Below are 16711 nucleotides of genomic sequence, written 5' to 3'. Positions count from 1 at the left end.
ATTTGCAGAGCACATGACCGCCCAGAGCCCAGGCTGCCAGGAGCCTCTGTCTCGCTAAAGCCCCCCTTGTGCCCAGCACACACATTCCTGCTGCTGGGCTATCAGACCTCGGCTCAAGGGAGAATTGACCCTGAGAATTAAGGGTGGCATGCTTGTGCTGCTAGACAGAGAGAGAGACGCATGCTTGTTCTAGAGACACACACTGATAGTATTGAGAAGTATAGAGAAATATTCAAGATCTCCCATTAAAACCATGAAGGCGCCTGTGTCACTCATTATTTTATATTTTGGCTATTAAAATAGCAGATGTACAAGCTCATAGCGCGTCATTTAGTGCCACGCTTTGAGCTTGTAGGTCTGCTATTTTGGAAAGAGTTGAGTTGCTGATTTTACATCGTATGTACACACTGTGTGATGAAAGATTTGTAGATGGAAAAGACTATGGAACAACATTGATTCATTGGACAAAGATAAATCTATACCTGTATTAGTAAAAAGGCCTTATAGCAACTATTTCAGAAACTAATTGCTAATAAGTATACTATACCATAAATAACATGACCTCTTTGGATTTTTCTGTCTGTAGGCGTGCTGTGTAGACCATAAAATACTAGTGGAAAAAGCTGAAAATGCTCTGGTTCAACAATAATTCACCCTATCAGGATGCCTCGGATTCTGCTGTGTTCAGATCTTGTGACGAAAGAAAAAGATACGCTCACTTGGAGGTTTTGTCCTGCTAAGCATGTTTCTAGCACAGATGGGCACTGCTGCTAGCTAGGTGCATTTCAAGACAATTCCCTGTTGTTTATGCTCAATTTATATGAAAATAGATGATCTAGAAGCTCACAGCACGCTAACCTGCAGCATTATAACATGTATAAATCAGGAAATCAGCATCGCTGATAATAATAATAATAATTAAAAAAAAAGTATTTGCGTTGCGATCCTCTGTGAGTGTGACACATCAAGCTCTTCTCTCATCCTATTTTTTTCCTCCTTTTTCTCTTTCGCCAATGCTTGTTGAGCCCCACAGCGCGTCTTGTGATCAAGTGCTTTCAACACATGCTTGTGTAGTTCCCTCTTTAGGCCCCAGTTAAAACCCGAGTGACTGTAGAACAGGGAACAGGAATGCCTATTGAATGCTCTCACTGATGTGGTAATTAACGTTTCACTAGAACTGCTGCTCTTCCTATAGACCTAGACTATGAAAACAGTATAATAGGCTTTAACCACTTAAACAATATATCGTTGCTGAGAAAAAAACAGAGACCAACCGGGTGCTCAATGGAGATATTAGACGTCTTTAAAAGTGTGTGGTGCTTCTAGGATCAGCGTGAATAATTGTTTCCACCTGTAAGGTCTTCATCAGGGCAAGAACTGACTGACTATATCGTTGCTGTCGGGCATTACTGTATCTCCAATTCAACATATTCTAACTTTTTGTGTTTTTTCGTAGAATGAACCCCCTACTACAGCGTCACACAAAAGCATCAAAAGTAGCAGGTCTACAAGCTCGAAATGTGGCCCGGAGAAACTTTGAGTTTGCTATTTTTTAATTTGAATCCTGAAAAGTGACAGTTTTGGACACCTGAGTGACACAATATATTTCAGGTGACGTCATTAGTCTGTGTTTGGCTCCCCCCCCCCCCAGCACTGGAGACGTAGCGCTGCTGAACTGCACAGCCATCGTCAACACCAGCAACGAGTCGCTGACAGACAAGAACCCGGTGTCTGACAGCATCCACCAGCATGCAGGGCCCGAGCTCCGGGACGAGCTGCTCAAACTCAAAGGTATCACAATAAGAAACACTTGTTTACTTTAACATTGAGGGCCCTATCTTGCCTGACCCCTTATGCCGCCTACACCTTTTTGGCATTTGTTTGCTATTTTGAAAAGGCGTGCAAGATAGGGCCCTGAAAATATGCATTTGTATACACTGTGCATTTTTCCAAAAAGAAAAAAAGATGCGTTGTAAGCTTGTAGATCTGCTATATCTGCTATATTTTATATAAATGTTTGACATTTTTTTATTTTTTTTGGTCTAAATGTTCAACAATGGAAACGTTTATGACTATTATGCTCAGATCAGCTAACAAGGGATAATGACAGAACCCTCGCTAAAAACCCCAGGACAAAAATCCACTCGTCCTAGACAATTTGCCCTCTTGGCCCCCAAACTGTGGAATAAACTCCCTGTCGCACTTAGAACTAGTCTTCAGGCTGTGGCCTGAAGACTCACCTCTTCAGACTCCACCTAAGCCCATAGCACTTAAGGTCATTGCACCCTGCTGCGTTTTTTCGGGCCGAATATAGGAGCGAATTTCGGAGCACGTAAATAAAGAAATCACCCTCACGTTATGTCAATCATGTGTGCACACTGCCACCCGTTTCGTATTTATTTTCGGACCACTGGGTCCCTTGCTCTCTCTCTCTCTTTCTCTCCTTGCCCTGAAAAACGCATTTCGCAACGAAAAAACGGAGCAGTGTGCAACCAGCTTTACCGTAGCACTTGCCTATCCCCAATGACCATACATGAAAGCTAGTAGCATTTCTTAGGTTTTATATAAAGCTTTTTACTGATAAGGTGCTCGGTCTACCTACGTAATCTTTTCTAGATTGATATTTCTAGGCCAGGGGTCTTCAACGTTTTCAGGCCGGGGACCCCCAAACTGATGGGGAGATGGAGCAGGGACCCCCTACCACCTCGTAGGGTGGGGGGGGGGGTCGGGGCTACGACATATTTTTTATTTTAAACATGTACAAGTTACAGCGAGCAGGGTGGGCCGTACCACTACCATTTCTAAACATACTACTTATTAACTGAGAACCAATGTCAATAATATCAACAATCTGTCAACTGCATAGTAATCATGTATTCAAGCTATTCAAAATGGATAGGATCATGATTTATTTTTTAACATAAATGTGAAAAAAAAAACATTTTTTGAAATCTTTTTTTTTTTTTAGCAATAATTTCGCGGACCCCCTGCAGTACCTCCGCGGGCCCCCTAGGGGTCGCGGACCCCCTGTTGAAGACCCCTGTTCTAGTCATTTGATGTATTGATGTTATTTATTACCTTGCTTATTGTATTGATGTATTACCTTGCTTATTGTACGTCGCTCTGGATTAAGAGCGTCTGCTAAATGCCTAAATTGTAAATTGAAAAATAATTGAGACTATCACTCTGCATCACTAACGCCTGTGGTTGTTATCACGGCTGTCCGCAGGGTGTCGGACAGGTGAGGCCAAGATGACCAAAGGATTCAACCTGGCGGCGCGGTTCATCATCCACACCGTGGGACCCAAGTTCAAGGCCAAGTACAGGACGGCTGCCGAGAGCTCGCTGTTCAGCTGCTACCGGAACATCCTGCAAATAGCCATGTAAGAACCTCCGCTCACTCATAGCGTTTTACAGCCCCGCCGCCACCAGACAATTCTGACTTCCTGTTTTCCCCACCCGCACCAAACTGTATACATCTAGGGATGGGACGATATGAACATTTCATATCGCGATTATTGTGACGAAAGAAATGGCGATTTACGATATTATCGCGATAATCAAAATATCCCCAAAATCCATTATCGTGGTGCGTAACATTTGACCAAAAATAGCAGATCTACAAATTCACAACGTGCCGCGTTGCGAGCTTGTAGATCGGCAATTTTGGTAGAGACATTTGGTAGAGAGTAAAAAAAAAAGACTCGAGTATGTATATTAGAAGTATGTTTTACCAATAGAGGGTTTAAATGATTCGGATATTTAGCTCGGCAAATAAAAGGTGAATCGATCCCAGTGCATGACGGAGGACGATATCACGATAAATTAAATCTCCACGATAGGATTATCGTGAGTGTTTTGCATCCCAATAAACGATAATATCGCTTATCGTCCCATCCCTACTCATAGCGTTTTACAGACCCACCACCAGACAATTCTGACTTCCTGTTTTCCCCACCCGCACCAAACTGTATACATCACGCCTCAGCAATGCTGTGGCAAGCAGGCGGCTCGGATGAAGGTGTGGTTTAGGTTTTGATAGTGGGAGATGGCTTTCTTCTTGCTAGCCGGTCCCGGTGCAGTGGTCCCTATCTGGACCATTAATCCGGACACCTTAAACAGCTGATAAAACAATCTGGGAACCCATTTGGTAAGAATGGGGGCTGGTGCCTCTGAGGAAAAATATGTGTGGGGGCTTTTAACCCATTAAATCTGTGAAAGCATCTTTGTTATTTGCTATTGTTTAGCGTTACAGCTTGTAAAAGCTTGTGAAAGTGTGAAAACTATTGATTTTAGAAGGCCTGTGTAGAATCGGCCTCAGGTCTTAATACCAGTAAGACACCTCAGGGCGACAAGCGACCTCGCGCCATGTTTGGCCATCTGGCCAGTGATGTATATCGGACCAGTTACCAACACGGAGACCCCTGGTACACATATATGGAGATCCATGGTATATGGAGATATGCTGTGATACCCCAAACATGCTTACTCAGTTATTCGTTATGTGAAAGTCCTATGACGTCTATGACATCTGACATCATACATACCCTATTGTGCCCATATATGGAGATCCCTGTCTGTAGAACCAGCCACACAGATTTGGGCTGTCTTCCTCCATATATGGGCATTCCCATATGAAGTATTTAGATATGGGCTTGATATTGATGACATCAGGGATCTCCATATAAGGGCATAAAAGGGATTCTGTTAGTGTGGTTCCCTTGACATCACAGTGATGTCAGAGCGTGATGTCAGAGCGTCAAACCCATAGACCGTAAAAAAGCATACACACCTACACGGACAGATGTCCGGACGGATGGAGACACGATGTGCCGTTTCTCATACTAAATTAGCCAGACCCGTGTGTGTTTGACCACTATTGTATGGTCCGGAGGAGCCTGACTCGGTCCACTTCTCTCCTCCGCTCCACCTCGTGCTGGTCAGGATTGAGTTTAGCCGAACCGCTCAGATGTCATCTCAGGACTTGTTGATTTGATTTGGACTCATTCACACACACAGAGGGAGTTCTCTCCTCTGCGTCTGAACAGAGAGGGAGCACTCATTAAGCTCATGTTCTCCACTTAAGTCACTTAAACACCCAACTGTGTCCCGCTTTGTCTGAGCTGCTGTTGGACTCTCTGTGCCCGGGGGCCAGTGTTAGAGGCTGTGTGCTGTGCCGTGTATGTGCTGTGTGCAGGGACATAACACACACACCCCCTTTCACTGTGCCTGTACTGTACTACCCCCGCAAATCTGTGTGTTAAAAAAAAGTAAAAGAAATATGACTCATCACTAAACCATCGTTTTGTGGGGCCATTTCTAGCCCAATGAAAGTTTTTGGTGCAAAACAAATTCTTGCAATGGATTCAGAATCATGACAAACCCCTAGTTAGACCCCTCACATCCTACTTAAAGCAGATTTATTTTCTGGGTATTTTCCTCCTGTATAGAAAGTCGATGGGAGCCCACCTTGATATGGATATTATATGGGTAAACATCAAAATAAAGTTTGGTACCCAAGGCTAAAATCCATCGTTAGGTCCTAAAGAAGCCCCAAAAAAAGTTTGCCGCTTTTATCCGCTTCGTTTCAGCCCTACTAGCAGGTATGACCGATCCACGATAAGACCGTTAGAATGACACTGAGTTAAAATGTGAATTTAAGAAGATAGTAAGTGCCAAGCAGGGAGGCACTGGGTACCATTCTTATAGTCTTTCGTATGACCGGGCAGGGATTGAACCCTGATCTCAGGGCGGACAATCTAACCACAATTGTTAGACTATAGAAACCATGAGAAATACCAGTGTTGCGTCCATAATTTCTGTTCGATGTTTTTATGTATTGTTCATGATTGCAGAGAGCAGTCCATGGTGTCTGTGGGTTTGTGTGTGGTCAGCACAACCAAAAGAGGCTACCCGTTGGAGGACGCCACACACATCGCTTTCAGTAAGACACACACACACACACACACACACACACACACACACACACACACACACACGTTGGAAGCTTGCACATAGATCAGCTATTTCCGCTATTTAAAATACATTTTTAATTATTGAATTATTAAATGTCAGTAATGTCTTTTTATGTTTAAAATTTGTCATATCTTCCCTGTCCAATTTTTGATTATGAAGCTTTAAAGCTATTGTTCAATGACTTTCATAAATGTGACAGCTCTAACACACTCACACACACACACACACACACACACACACACACACACACACACACCGCTTTCAAGACAGTTATCGGTTTCAGCCCAGAATGTCCCAATCTCTGCATGCTTGTGAAATAAAGGGGGGGAAACAGTGGAGTGTCTCATCTAAGCACAAATAACCTTTTGGTAAACTGAAGCAGCAGTCGATCACATGCAGCATTTCATTGCTCGCGCTCCTCGCAGACAAAAACACACAATCACACATTCACACACATATGGACACTCCCCCAAACTGGTCACACATGCAACACACAGCTAGAAATGTGATTATGACACACACAGTGGTATCACTTAGCCCAGTAATGTTACGTCGCGGACATGCCACGGTCGATTAGGTCTAACACGAATGATTGCCCCATAACTCATTAGCTGTGGCATGTAGAGGAAATCACACACAGGCTGTGGTCGTGAACGTTAAGTTCACCCTTATTTCTGTCCAATTTCAGGGTAAGGCTATATCTGTTTACACCAACTGTTTGTACTTTGGCTATTCAAAAATAGCAGATATACAGTTACATGGCACGTCATTTCATGCCACTCTATGTGCTTGTAGATCTGCTATTTTAGAAAAATCGTGCAAATCTTTGAATGCATTTATTTTTAAAGCAAATAATTTTGGGGGTCCTTGACATTAAAAAGTGTGAGCACCACTGATATAGCAACATAAGTGAAAATCTTTAGGATTTAAAATATATATATATATTTTTTTAATCTGCCTCAGATCTTAATGGGTTAAATAGTCTTAAATTCATATTAAAAAAAGGCTTCACAAGGTATTGAATAAGGTATTAATTAATTAAAGGTATTGTATATGTATATCGCTTAGACCAGTAATGTATATGCCACGGTTAATTAGGTCTAACACGAATGATGGCCCCATAACTCATTAACTGTAGCGTGTAGAAATCACACAGGTTGTGGTCTTGAATGTCAAGTTCACCCTTATTTCTGACCAATTTCAGGGTAAGGCTATATCTGCAAGCATGCCTGACTATATGCCAACAAACACATCCTTCTTAATTAAAAAAATAAAATATCTACCGGTAAGTGCGGAGAGAGCTTTAGGTGTGTAATCAGGGAAATTAATTGAAAATATATACCCAGAATATCCCTGCTTGGAATCCCACATTGCACAGGGGGGATACTGTTCTCCAGTCCAGACAGTAATACAAATATCTTTTCAGGCACAGGTTCTTGGAAAATAGTGACAGAAGCCTGGCACGCCATTTTCTCCATACTGTGTACAGTGTTAATGTATCCATTTGTAACCCTGAGAGTGTACAAATGGCCAAATAGACACTTACAGCAGACTTTTTCTGTCTCAGGGCACCCCTGTAAATAACTTTTTCATCCACGGCACCCCTGAATTACACTGTTAATTTTTAGAATCTCACAAAGAAATATCCGTTTCCATCAGAACTGACTGAAAATAACGTTATATTTGACGTTTAACCACTTGAACCCCATTATGCCTATTCTGGGGGAAAGGTTCACCAAAAAATAGCCGATCTACAAATTGTGAGCTTGTAGATCTGCTATTTTTGGTGAAGAGAGGTTAAAAGTTTTAAGAGTATAATAAAGTGTGTGTGTGTGTGTGTGTGTGTGTGTGTGTGTGTGTGTGTGTGTGTGTGTGTGTGTGTGTGTGTGTGTGTGTGTGTGTGTGTGTGTGTGTGTGTGTGTGTGTGTGTGTGTGTGTGTGTGTGTGTGTGTGTGTGTGTGTGTGTGTGTGTGTGTGTGTGTGTGTGTGTGTGTGTGTTACAAGGAACGGTGCGCAGGTTTCTGGAGAGCCATGGGGAAAGCATTGAGACTGTGGTGTTTGCTGTGTCAGAGATGGAGGAGGTAATGCATGTTTCATGTCTGTGATTATGGATTACGGTATTGATGTTGCTGTCGGGAAGAAACCTCCTATCTCCATATTCTAACTTTTTGTGGGTTTTAGTCTATTCCACTATAACCTATCACCAGTCTTTCCTGGGGAAAGCTTGGTATTCGTTTACAACAGGCCGTTTGATCCGGTCTAGGCGGAAACCACAAGCAGAAGAAGCGGTGTCGCATTGTTTTGGTTCCCCCCGTTTGTTTCCCTAATCCCTATTAACTCATTTGTAGCCGATCCCGAGTATACTCGCGAAATATACTCGAGTATTTATAGTGCCGATCCCGAGTATACACGCGATATTTACTGTATATACAGTAAAGCTGGCAAGGACTATGTACCGTCCGTTGGAAAGTGCTGGCACGGGTGGACTCGCCGATTCATCATCGCGCATCCACGTGCACACAATAGTGATCCCTTAACATGGAAGCCAACGGTCTTTCTCATCTTTGATGTCCATTTTCTCCAAAAAACACTTTTGATGCCAAGGATGGCATTGGATTCTCGCTAAAATAGTACAAGCTGAAAGGCATCGATCCGCCATTACTGTTTACGCTTTGGACGACAACACTTCCGGGTAAATCTCAAACATCGTCAAGTAGGGAATTGTGAGCGTGATCTACTTCCGGCCTTCAAAATAAGAGACTGGCCGCGGGCGGAGCAGGCAGCCGGCAGCTTGGATTTTTAACCCTTTCATGTCTGGAGCACTAAATGGGTTAAAATGCTTGTGTAGCCTATTGTAGTCTTGCCCGTCTCTAGGAGTTGGACTAAAAGATGCATATACCAAACGAATTTTCCAAAAGCAAAACTACGCATCAAGGGGTTTATTAGGTAGACTAAAACATGACGTAGAGTGGTTTCCGCTCCCGACCGGATCAAACCCCTAAATGTGAAGCGATCCCAGGCTAATTCCACTACAGTATATCTGATTGAATAGACTCTGGAACTTTGCTTATTTTTTACTAGAGGGCAAGACTGTACCTCCTCTTGTGACTCAACGCTAAAATCATAATGTGTGAAAAACGCCACATAACTTCATTAGCAACTATTTTCAGAACGGATGTACAGTACCGTGAATCTGCACAGGGTTTAAGTTCTTGTTATTTTCCCACCAGCCAGTGAGTGTAGTAACTTTTTATTTATTTTACCAATAATTGGATGCATTGCTTGTGTACATTTGGGTGTTTCTGTGAATGCTGCCTGCGACAAGTGTTTTCATTAGTGTGTGCACATGCGTGTGTCCGTCCCATAGCCGGTGTATAGGAAGTTACTGCCTCTGTACTACCCTCGCTCGGAGGAGGAGGAGAGAGACAGCCTGCCCCTCATCCCGGCGGACATCGGTAACTCCGAGGGAGAACCCGTGGTGCCCGAGAGACAGATCCGCATCGCAGAGAAACCAGGCAGCCTTGAAGGTAAGAGAACAGAGGTGAAACCTCTCTTCATATCGTGTCTCCCCTTTTTTCTAACCCTAACCCTGGGAGAAAGTTGTATAATATTTATTGAGGCGATATGTTCCCAATCTGACTTTAAGTAATGGTGTGATAGAGTTTTGCCAAGTGATAAACCGAGAGAAAATGAAATACGATAGAAACCAATCATGAGGGGCGCCCGCTGGCCTAGTGGTCAAGGCGCATACCACATACTAGGCTATGATGCCTGCTGGCGTCGCTAGTTCGATTCCCGATGCGGACGACCTTAGCCACATGTCATTCCCCATCTCTCTCCCCATTTCCTGTCAGTCTACTATCCTATCAAATAAAGGCATAAAAAGCCCAAAAACAAATCTTTAAAAAAAAAAAAAAAACCCAATCATGACATTTTCTTTCATACTTAAGGATACCTTTTAGGTTAAGTCACGTGGCCGCAAGAGATCGTTCGTCGAAGGCAAACTAATGGTTCTACAGCGATTCTGACAAGACACTTTTTTACTTTGTCCTTCTTTGGGATTCAGTCAAGCAAGATAACAACATGCGTTCTCTGTAAGATCACCATACTAGCAAACTAACAGCTTCATGGGTAAAATGCAAGTTTAAAAGATAAATGAATAACCAACGTGGCCCTGTGCCTGCTTAAGCCCCATTTCTTTTTTTATGATTGGTACTTTATTAAGTTTTCCTTTTTTTTTAACAAGACAATAATGACAATACAACATACAAACATACACATACAAAAAATAAAAATACAAAAATACAATATAAACAGTTTTCAAGCGCGCACAGGAACAACGGACATCCACAGTCAAACCCCCTATAAAAATGTTATTGTTCACGTTCACCAGTGAGTACAGGCTCGCTCACGAGCCGGGAACGCCGCCCAGTCCCAAGTCCTGCAGCAGGTAGTGACCCCACTTCAAATCGTATTTGTCCGTATTGTTAAGCAACCTGTAAGACAACCTCTCATAGGCCGCGACTTGACCTAAGGCTGCACTCCATTGTGATAGAGCAGGAACTGTTGGATTTTTCCACTCTTTGACCAGGAGCCTCCTGCCTAGCATGATAGCAGTCTGAATCCATTCGGCCAAACAGGGGGCAAAGGCGGACAGTATATTGGGGTCTCCTAAAATGAACAAGCTAGGATTGAAAGGGATGATCAGGCCTGTTATCCGCTGCAGTCTCTCGTGAATGCCCCCCCAATAGTCTTGGACTTTAGAGCAGCTCCAAAGCATGTGTACCAGCGTACCGTCTCCGTCTTTGCATCTCCAACATTCAGAGTTTTCAGTGAGGCCCACCCTAAATAGTCTTGAGGGAGTCCAGTAAATCCTATTAATTATTTTAAATTGAATCAATCTAGTACGTAGTTCTCTCGACATTTTCCTGATATTCCCCAGAATTCTGACCCATTCCCTGTCCGAGATTGTCACCCCCAGATCCCTTTCCCAAGGGATCTTGATTGCGTGCATAGTAGTATCGGATGCTTCACGAAGCATGACATAATATGCCGACGCTTCATGGCCAATCCCGAAAGTTTTTAATAGAATTTCTACTGTATCGGATTTGGGGGGGGGGGATGTAAAGGAGCCGAATGTTTTTCCCAATAAATGTCTTAATTGGAAAAATCTCCATTGATGATTCTGTGGTATACCGAATTCAGTTTTTAATTCTCCAAATGATTTTAAGACAGAGCCATTATACAAGTCTCTCAGAGTTGAGATACCTTTTCGGTGCCATGATTCCCAATAGAATGGCTCTTTATTTATGCACAGCTTAGGGTTAAGCCATATCCCAGCAGACCAGTGAAGAAAGGGATCGAACTTGAACGTACATGATATTTTCTTCCAAACCCAAACAATATGAGATATAATAGGATGTTCCCTGGTTACAATATCCAGTTTAGTTGACAATGAGTCAAAGGGCTTGATTGGTGATAACACCGCACTCTCAAGACCATACCACGGCGGGGCCCTTTCCGGAGGTAAAGCCCACTGCATCATATGCCTCATAGTGAAAGCATAATGGTATAATAGAAGATTTGGGACACCCAGGCCTCCTTTGTCCACCGGCCTTTGTAATTTTTTCAAATTCATCCTGGGCCGTTTATTATTCCATAGAAATTTGTTGCAAATTTGGTCAAATTGTTTAAAGTAGTGCAGTGGAATTTTAACCGGGAGAGCCTGAAGCAGATAGTTAAGTCTCGGAGCGCAGTTCATCTTGATAATGTTCGCCTTACCCCACATTGAGAGATACAGAGATGACCATCGCTCTACGTCAGTCCGTAACTTATCCAGTAAAGGTTCAATATTAGTCTTAACCAAGTCATCCAATTTAGGTGGGAAAGTTATGCCTAAATATTTTAGGCCCTTTTGGGGCCATTCAAAGGAGCCCAAATTAAACAACGTCTTAGGACAAAATGAAGAGAGAGGGAGAGCTTCAGATTTGGACCAATTCACCTTATAGCCTGAGATAGATGAGAACTTATCGATAATGTTGAATAGCACCGGGAGGGATCGCTCTGGTTCAGAGACAAAAAGGAGGATGTCGTCGGCATAAAGCATCAGCTTATGCGTTGAGTGTCCCATTATTATACCTGGAAATGCCTGTTCTCTACGAATAGCCGCGGCTAAAGGTTCAAGGGCGACGGCGAAGAGCAGGGGAGAGGCTGGATCTCCCTGTCTGGTCCCCCTACCCAGCTGAAAAGGGGATGATATAATACCGTTGGTTAAGACCGAGGCAGTGGGAAGAGTATATATAAGTTTTATCCAATTGATGAATTTTTCGCTAAAACCAAAACTTTCCAAAGTGGAAAGCAGGTACAGCCACTCTACACGATCGAATGCCTTCTCCGCATCTAAAGAAATGGCCGCCAAGGGGGCGGAGTCATCTTGGGTGGTCCACATTATGTCAATCAGACGTCTAATATTGTCAGAGGAAGTGCGGGAGCGAATAAACCCGACTTGGTCTGGGTGGATAAGGGTCGTAATAACCTTGTCCAGGCGGTTAGCCAATATTTTCGAGAATATTTTACTGTCACATGATGTTAAACTAATTGGTCTGTAGTTTTTACACTCTAACGGATCCCTTCCTGCCTTAGGAATGAGTGTAATAACTGCTTCAGTTAATGAAGGAGGAAAGTGACCCTCCGACAGTGCCTCATCATACATTTTCAATAATAGCGGAGCTAGCTCCTCAGCGTAAGCCTTAAAGAACTCAGCCGTGAATCCGTCCAGACCAGGAGCTTTACACGTAGGCAGAAGTTTGATAATGTCTATAATTTCGCTTATAGTAATTGGCACATCCAGACGAGCAGTTTGGTCCTCTGACAGTTTTGGCAAGTCTAAGGTCGTTAGAAATGAGTCAATTTCGTCTTTGTCCACTCGTGACTCAGAAGTGTAAAGGTGTTTGTAAAAATCTCTGAACGCATAATTAATCCCTCTGGGGTCCGTGATAAGATTGCTGTCGTCGTCCCTAATAGCAGGGATTGCACTCATAGCCTCTCTTTGTTTTATGTATCTGGCGAGTAATCTTCCGGCTTTATCACCCTCCTCAAAATATTTCTGCCTAGCCCGGAATAGACTGAATTCCGCCTTCTGAGTCATAATAAGGTTGAAATCATATTTGAGTTTAGTTAAATCAGCCAAATTTTCCGTAGACATATCATTTTTGAATTTAGTTTCCGCACAACCAATCTTGCGTTCCAATTCTAGGAGCCTAGCCGCATTCTCTTTTTTTTTGTACGCCGCATGTTGAATTATGTGGCCACGGAGAAAAGCCTTCAAGGCCTCCCAGGCGATCCCAGCCGATGGAGCAGAGGGCACGTTGGTTTCTATGTACAGGTTAATCTGTGCTCTCAATGATTCCTTAAAGGTCTCGTCCAAAAGCAGGCTAGAATTGAGTCTCCATCTGACAGATCTCTCAGGCTTACGAAATGACGACAGGTTTAAGTAAATTGGGCTGTGATCTGAAATAATTCTATTGCCTATTTCAGTTGTCACTACTGATGATACATAAGACTGCAAGACTAAAAAATAATCAATTCTACTAAAGGAGCCGTGAGGGGAACTATAAAAAGTATATTCTCTTTCCATTGGATGCATTAGACGCCATATATCTACCAAACCAAGTTCCGTTGTCATATCATTTAGAGCAACCTGCGCCCTGGATAAGCGGGGAGCTGACGAGCTACGGTCAAGTATATTATCCCGGACTTCATTGAGATCGGAGCCAAGAATAATAGGATGATCCCCCATTTCTCCAATCATCCGTTCAAGAACACCAAAAAATGAGGGGTCATCTACGTTGGGAGCATACACATTAGCTAATATCACAACGTTCCCTTGGATTTGACACAATGTTAACACAATTCTTCCCTCCTCGTCCCTGCTCTCCTTGATACATTTAAATTGCAGATGTTTACTAATCAGTGTGACCACCCCTCTGCTACGACTATTTCCCCAGGCTGCTCCCACAAATCCTACCCAGTCCCTACATAACTTCTTTGTCTCTTGAGTAAGTAAATGGGTCTCCTGCATGAACACAATATCACATTTTTTGGATTTAACAAAGGTCAAAACTTTTTTCCTTTTAACCACGTCATTGAGACCTTTGACGTTCCAGCTCATGAGCTTCAACCCACTTGAAGTGCCGGTTGACACAAGGTCAGCCAGCTAGTGCAGAGGTCTAACTGCAACTCCCCTCCCCTGTGCTTGCTTAGCTTGAAATATACATTATACAAAAAACACATAGACATACACTGAACAAAAAAAACAGCAGACACCCCCCTCCCTGACCGTCTGGTAAACCAGGCACAATCCCTGCCCTTAGATTGGTCCATGACTCCCTCCAACAGCTGCCTGAAATCGAACCCTCCCACACCCGCCCCACATCCACTAATCTAACCCCAGCTGGGCGGGAAGGGGTGGGTGAAACGTCCCCCCCCCCCCCCCCCCCCGCTCCATCATTAACCATCGTATATTATAGTAAAGAAACAAAAATTATAATGATTGTAAAGTACACCCACCGACCTCATTCGATTTTTAATTATGCCCAAATTAGTAGTGCCGCTAGGACCCTGGATCATTCAGTCTAGCTCCCTCATATACCCGCATACACACACATGCACGCCCAGATTAACATACAGAGTGTGGGGCCAATAGCTTCATCCCCCACTTTATATAAGGCAAAGAACGAAAAGGAGATGGAAAACGTTGTTGGCCCCCGCCTACAATCTCGCACGCACATGTGCGCACGCACACACCCACACCCACACACACACACACACACACACACACACACACACACACACACACACACACACACACACCAGGACCCAGCAGCAGCTACTCTCATTTGCAATTTCCCATCAAACAGCCAGCCCTGAATTGAGCCTGCTGCAACAGCCCTGAGAGTATCCCCGTTTTATCGGGGCCTCTTTTAGACCCTATGTGCAGTTGTGCACCTAACCCCTCAAACAAAAAATAAATAAAAATAAAACAACAGTTTACCTATATAAATGGGAGGCTCTTATGAACTGTCCCCCCATGCGCACACACACACCTACACACAGAGAAGGCATACACACACACACCCAGACAAATAACTCAACATTAATCTGAAGTATTTTCATACTAAACAAACCCAAGCACACAGATACACACAGAACACATACCCACACACACACTCCCACAGACACAAATGCTGGCTGAGCGACACGTGAGTACACTGCATGAATTTACACTATCTAACCACCAGGTGACGACCCCTTCCATGTTTAGAAGGGTCAGAGGCCGTAACCTAGCAACAGAAGAGGCCATGTGCTTTGAGCAGCTGTAGCTTGTAGTTTTGATCAGAAGGAATGCACACACGCCCCCTAGTTACCGGGCAGGCCTCTTCCCCTTAAGACATAACTCCATGACGTCACTCATTCACACCCTCCCTTCACTCATACACAGAGCGCATGGCTTCGCAGCCCCAAGGAACCAGCCATACGGTTCACGTTTAACCCCACCTCATCTCGGGTCTAAATTGAATCCTTGAATTAGATTAAACACTTTGTTGAACACAACATTCACCTAGTTACTTCTTCATAACTAAAAATTGTTACAGAAACACAATAGAATAAAAACTGAGGATGAAAGGTAAGAAATAAGAAAAATAAAAGATAAAAGCTATACATATATATATATAAATATCCACCTATACACACATACGTACATACATACATACATACATAGATCCACAAACCCATAAGTATAAAAATAAATACAGAAATAAAAATAAAAATATATAAAGTAAATTATAAAAAGATTCACCCCAGGCATGGGCCCCAGAATGAGTATATAATATGGCCTGCCTTAATACAGAGCACTCTTAAGTCACCAACATGAAACATGTTACCTATAGCAAAATACAAAATGAAAAAGAACCAAGATCCAAGACTAGGCCAAGTTTTAACATTGCCCCACCAGTTCTATCCTATACTATCCCTTACGAAACAGAATGGTAGCCTAGCTACACTTATTATAAAAAGTAAATACAATTAGCTTAAAAGCTAGGAAAACAGTAAAAATAGAAACTAAGGAATATAAAATGAGACCAAAAGAAAAAGAAACAAGGAAACAAGAATAGACTTGATTAAGGCATTAAAAGAAAAGGGTCATTGTAAATTAAACAAACAACAGAAAAACAAAACAAAGAGAGAGGATTAAGTAGAATAAATAAAAAATGTAGGTACTTGTACTCAAAGAGCTACCACAGCATCAGCGTGCGAAGATCACCCCAAGGATCGGATGAAGACCATGGCCTTTGAAGCATCTTCAAAGCGGCGCTTCCCCTGCGGCGTCCGAATGACCAGGACCGCAGGGAATTCCAGGGAGAAACGCACTCCCAAACCGTGGAGTGCTTTCTTGCTCTCCTTGAACTTGAATCGCCTCTCCATGACGAGCTTGGAATAGTCGGCGAACACCATGATGTGATGGTCGTTCCATACGACGTTGCCCATCTTCCGTGCTGCGTCGGCGACCAGGTTCCTATCCTGGAATCTCAGGAATCTGGCGATGATGGTTCTCCCAGCCGCAGGTTGACCACCGCCGCCGTCTGCGCCGCCCGTCTCCCCGTCTCGTAGTGGGCCGGTTCGATGTGCCCTCTGGAACTCCAGACCGTGAGGGAACTGTATGTTCAGCAGAGTT

The 16711-nt window shown here is 43.3% G+C and overlaps 1 protein-coding gene across 1 annotated transcript in view; it reads left to right on the top strand.

The window, feature by feature from the left end:
• The window catches only part of gdap2 (ganglioside induced differentiation associated protein 2), a 67818-nt gene that overhangs the window by 3199 nt on the left and 47908 nt on the right, over window positions 1-16711 (top strand). Inside the window, exons 3-7 of the mRNA XM_080753204.1 lie at window positions 1652-1791; window positions 3230-3383; window positions 5856-5944; window positions 7981-8057; window positions 9344-9503. Coding sequence (XP_080609330.1) covers window positions 1652-1791; window positions 3230-3383; window positions 5856-5944; window positions 7981-8057; window positions 9344-9503 — 620 coding nt within the window. The remainder of the gene's footprint in view (window positions 1-1651; window positions 1792-3229; window positions 3384-5855; window positions 5945-7980; window positions 8058-9343; window positions 9504-16711) is intronic.

The sequence above is a fragment of the Nannobrachium achirus genome (assembly GCF_963921795.1).
Source record: "Nannobrachium achirus genome assembly, chromosome: 22".
Taxonomy (NCBI): domain Eukaryota; kingdom Metazoa; phylum Chordata; class Actinopteri; order Myctophiformes; family Myctophidae; genus Nannobrachium; species Nannobrachium achirus.
Note: the sequence above shows the minus strand (reverse complement) of the source record. Positions and strands in the feature narration are given on the sequence as shown.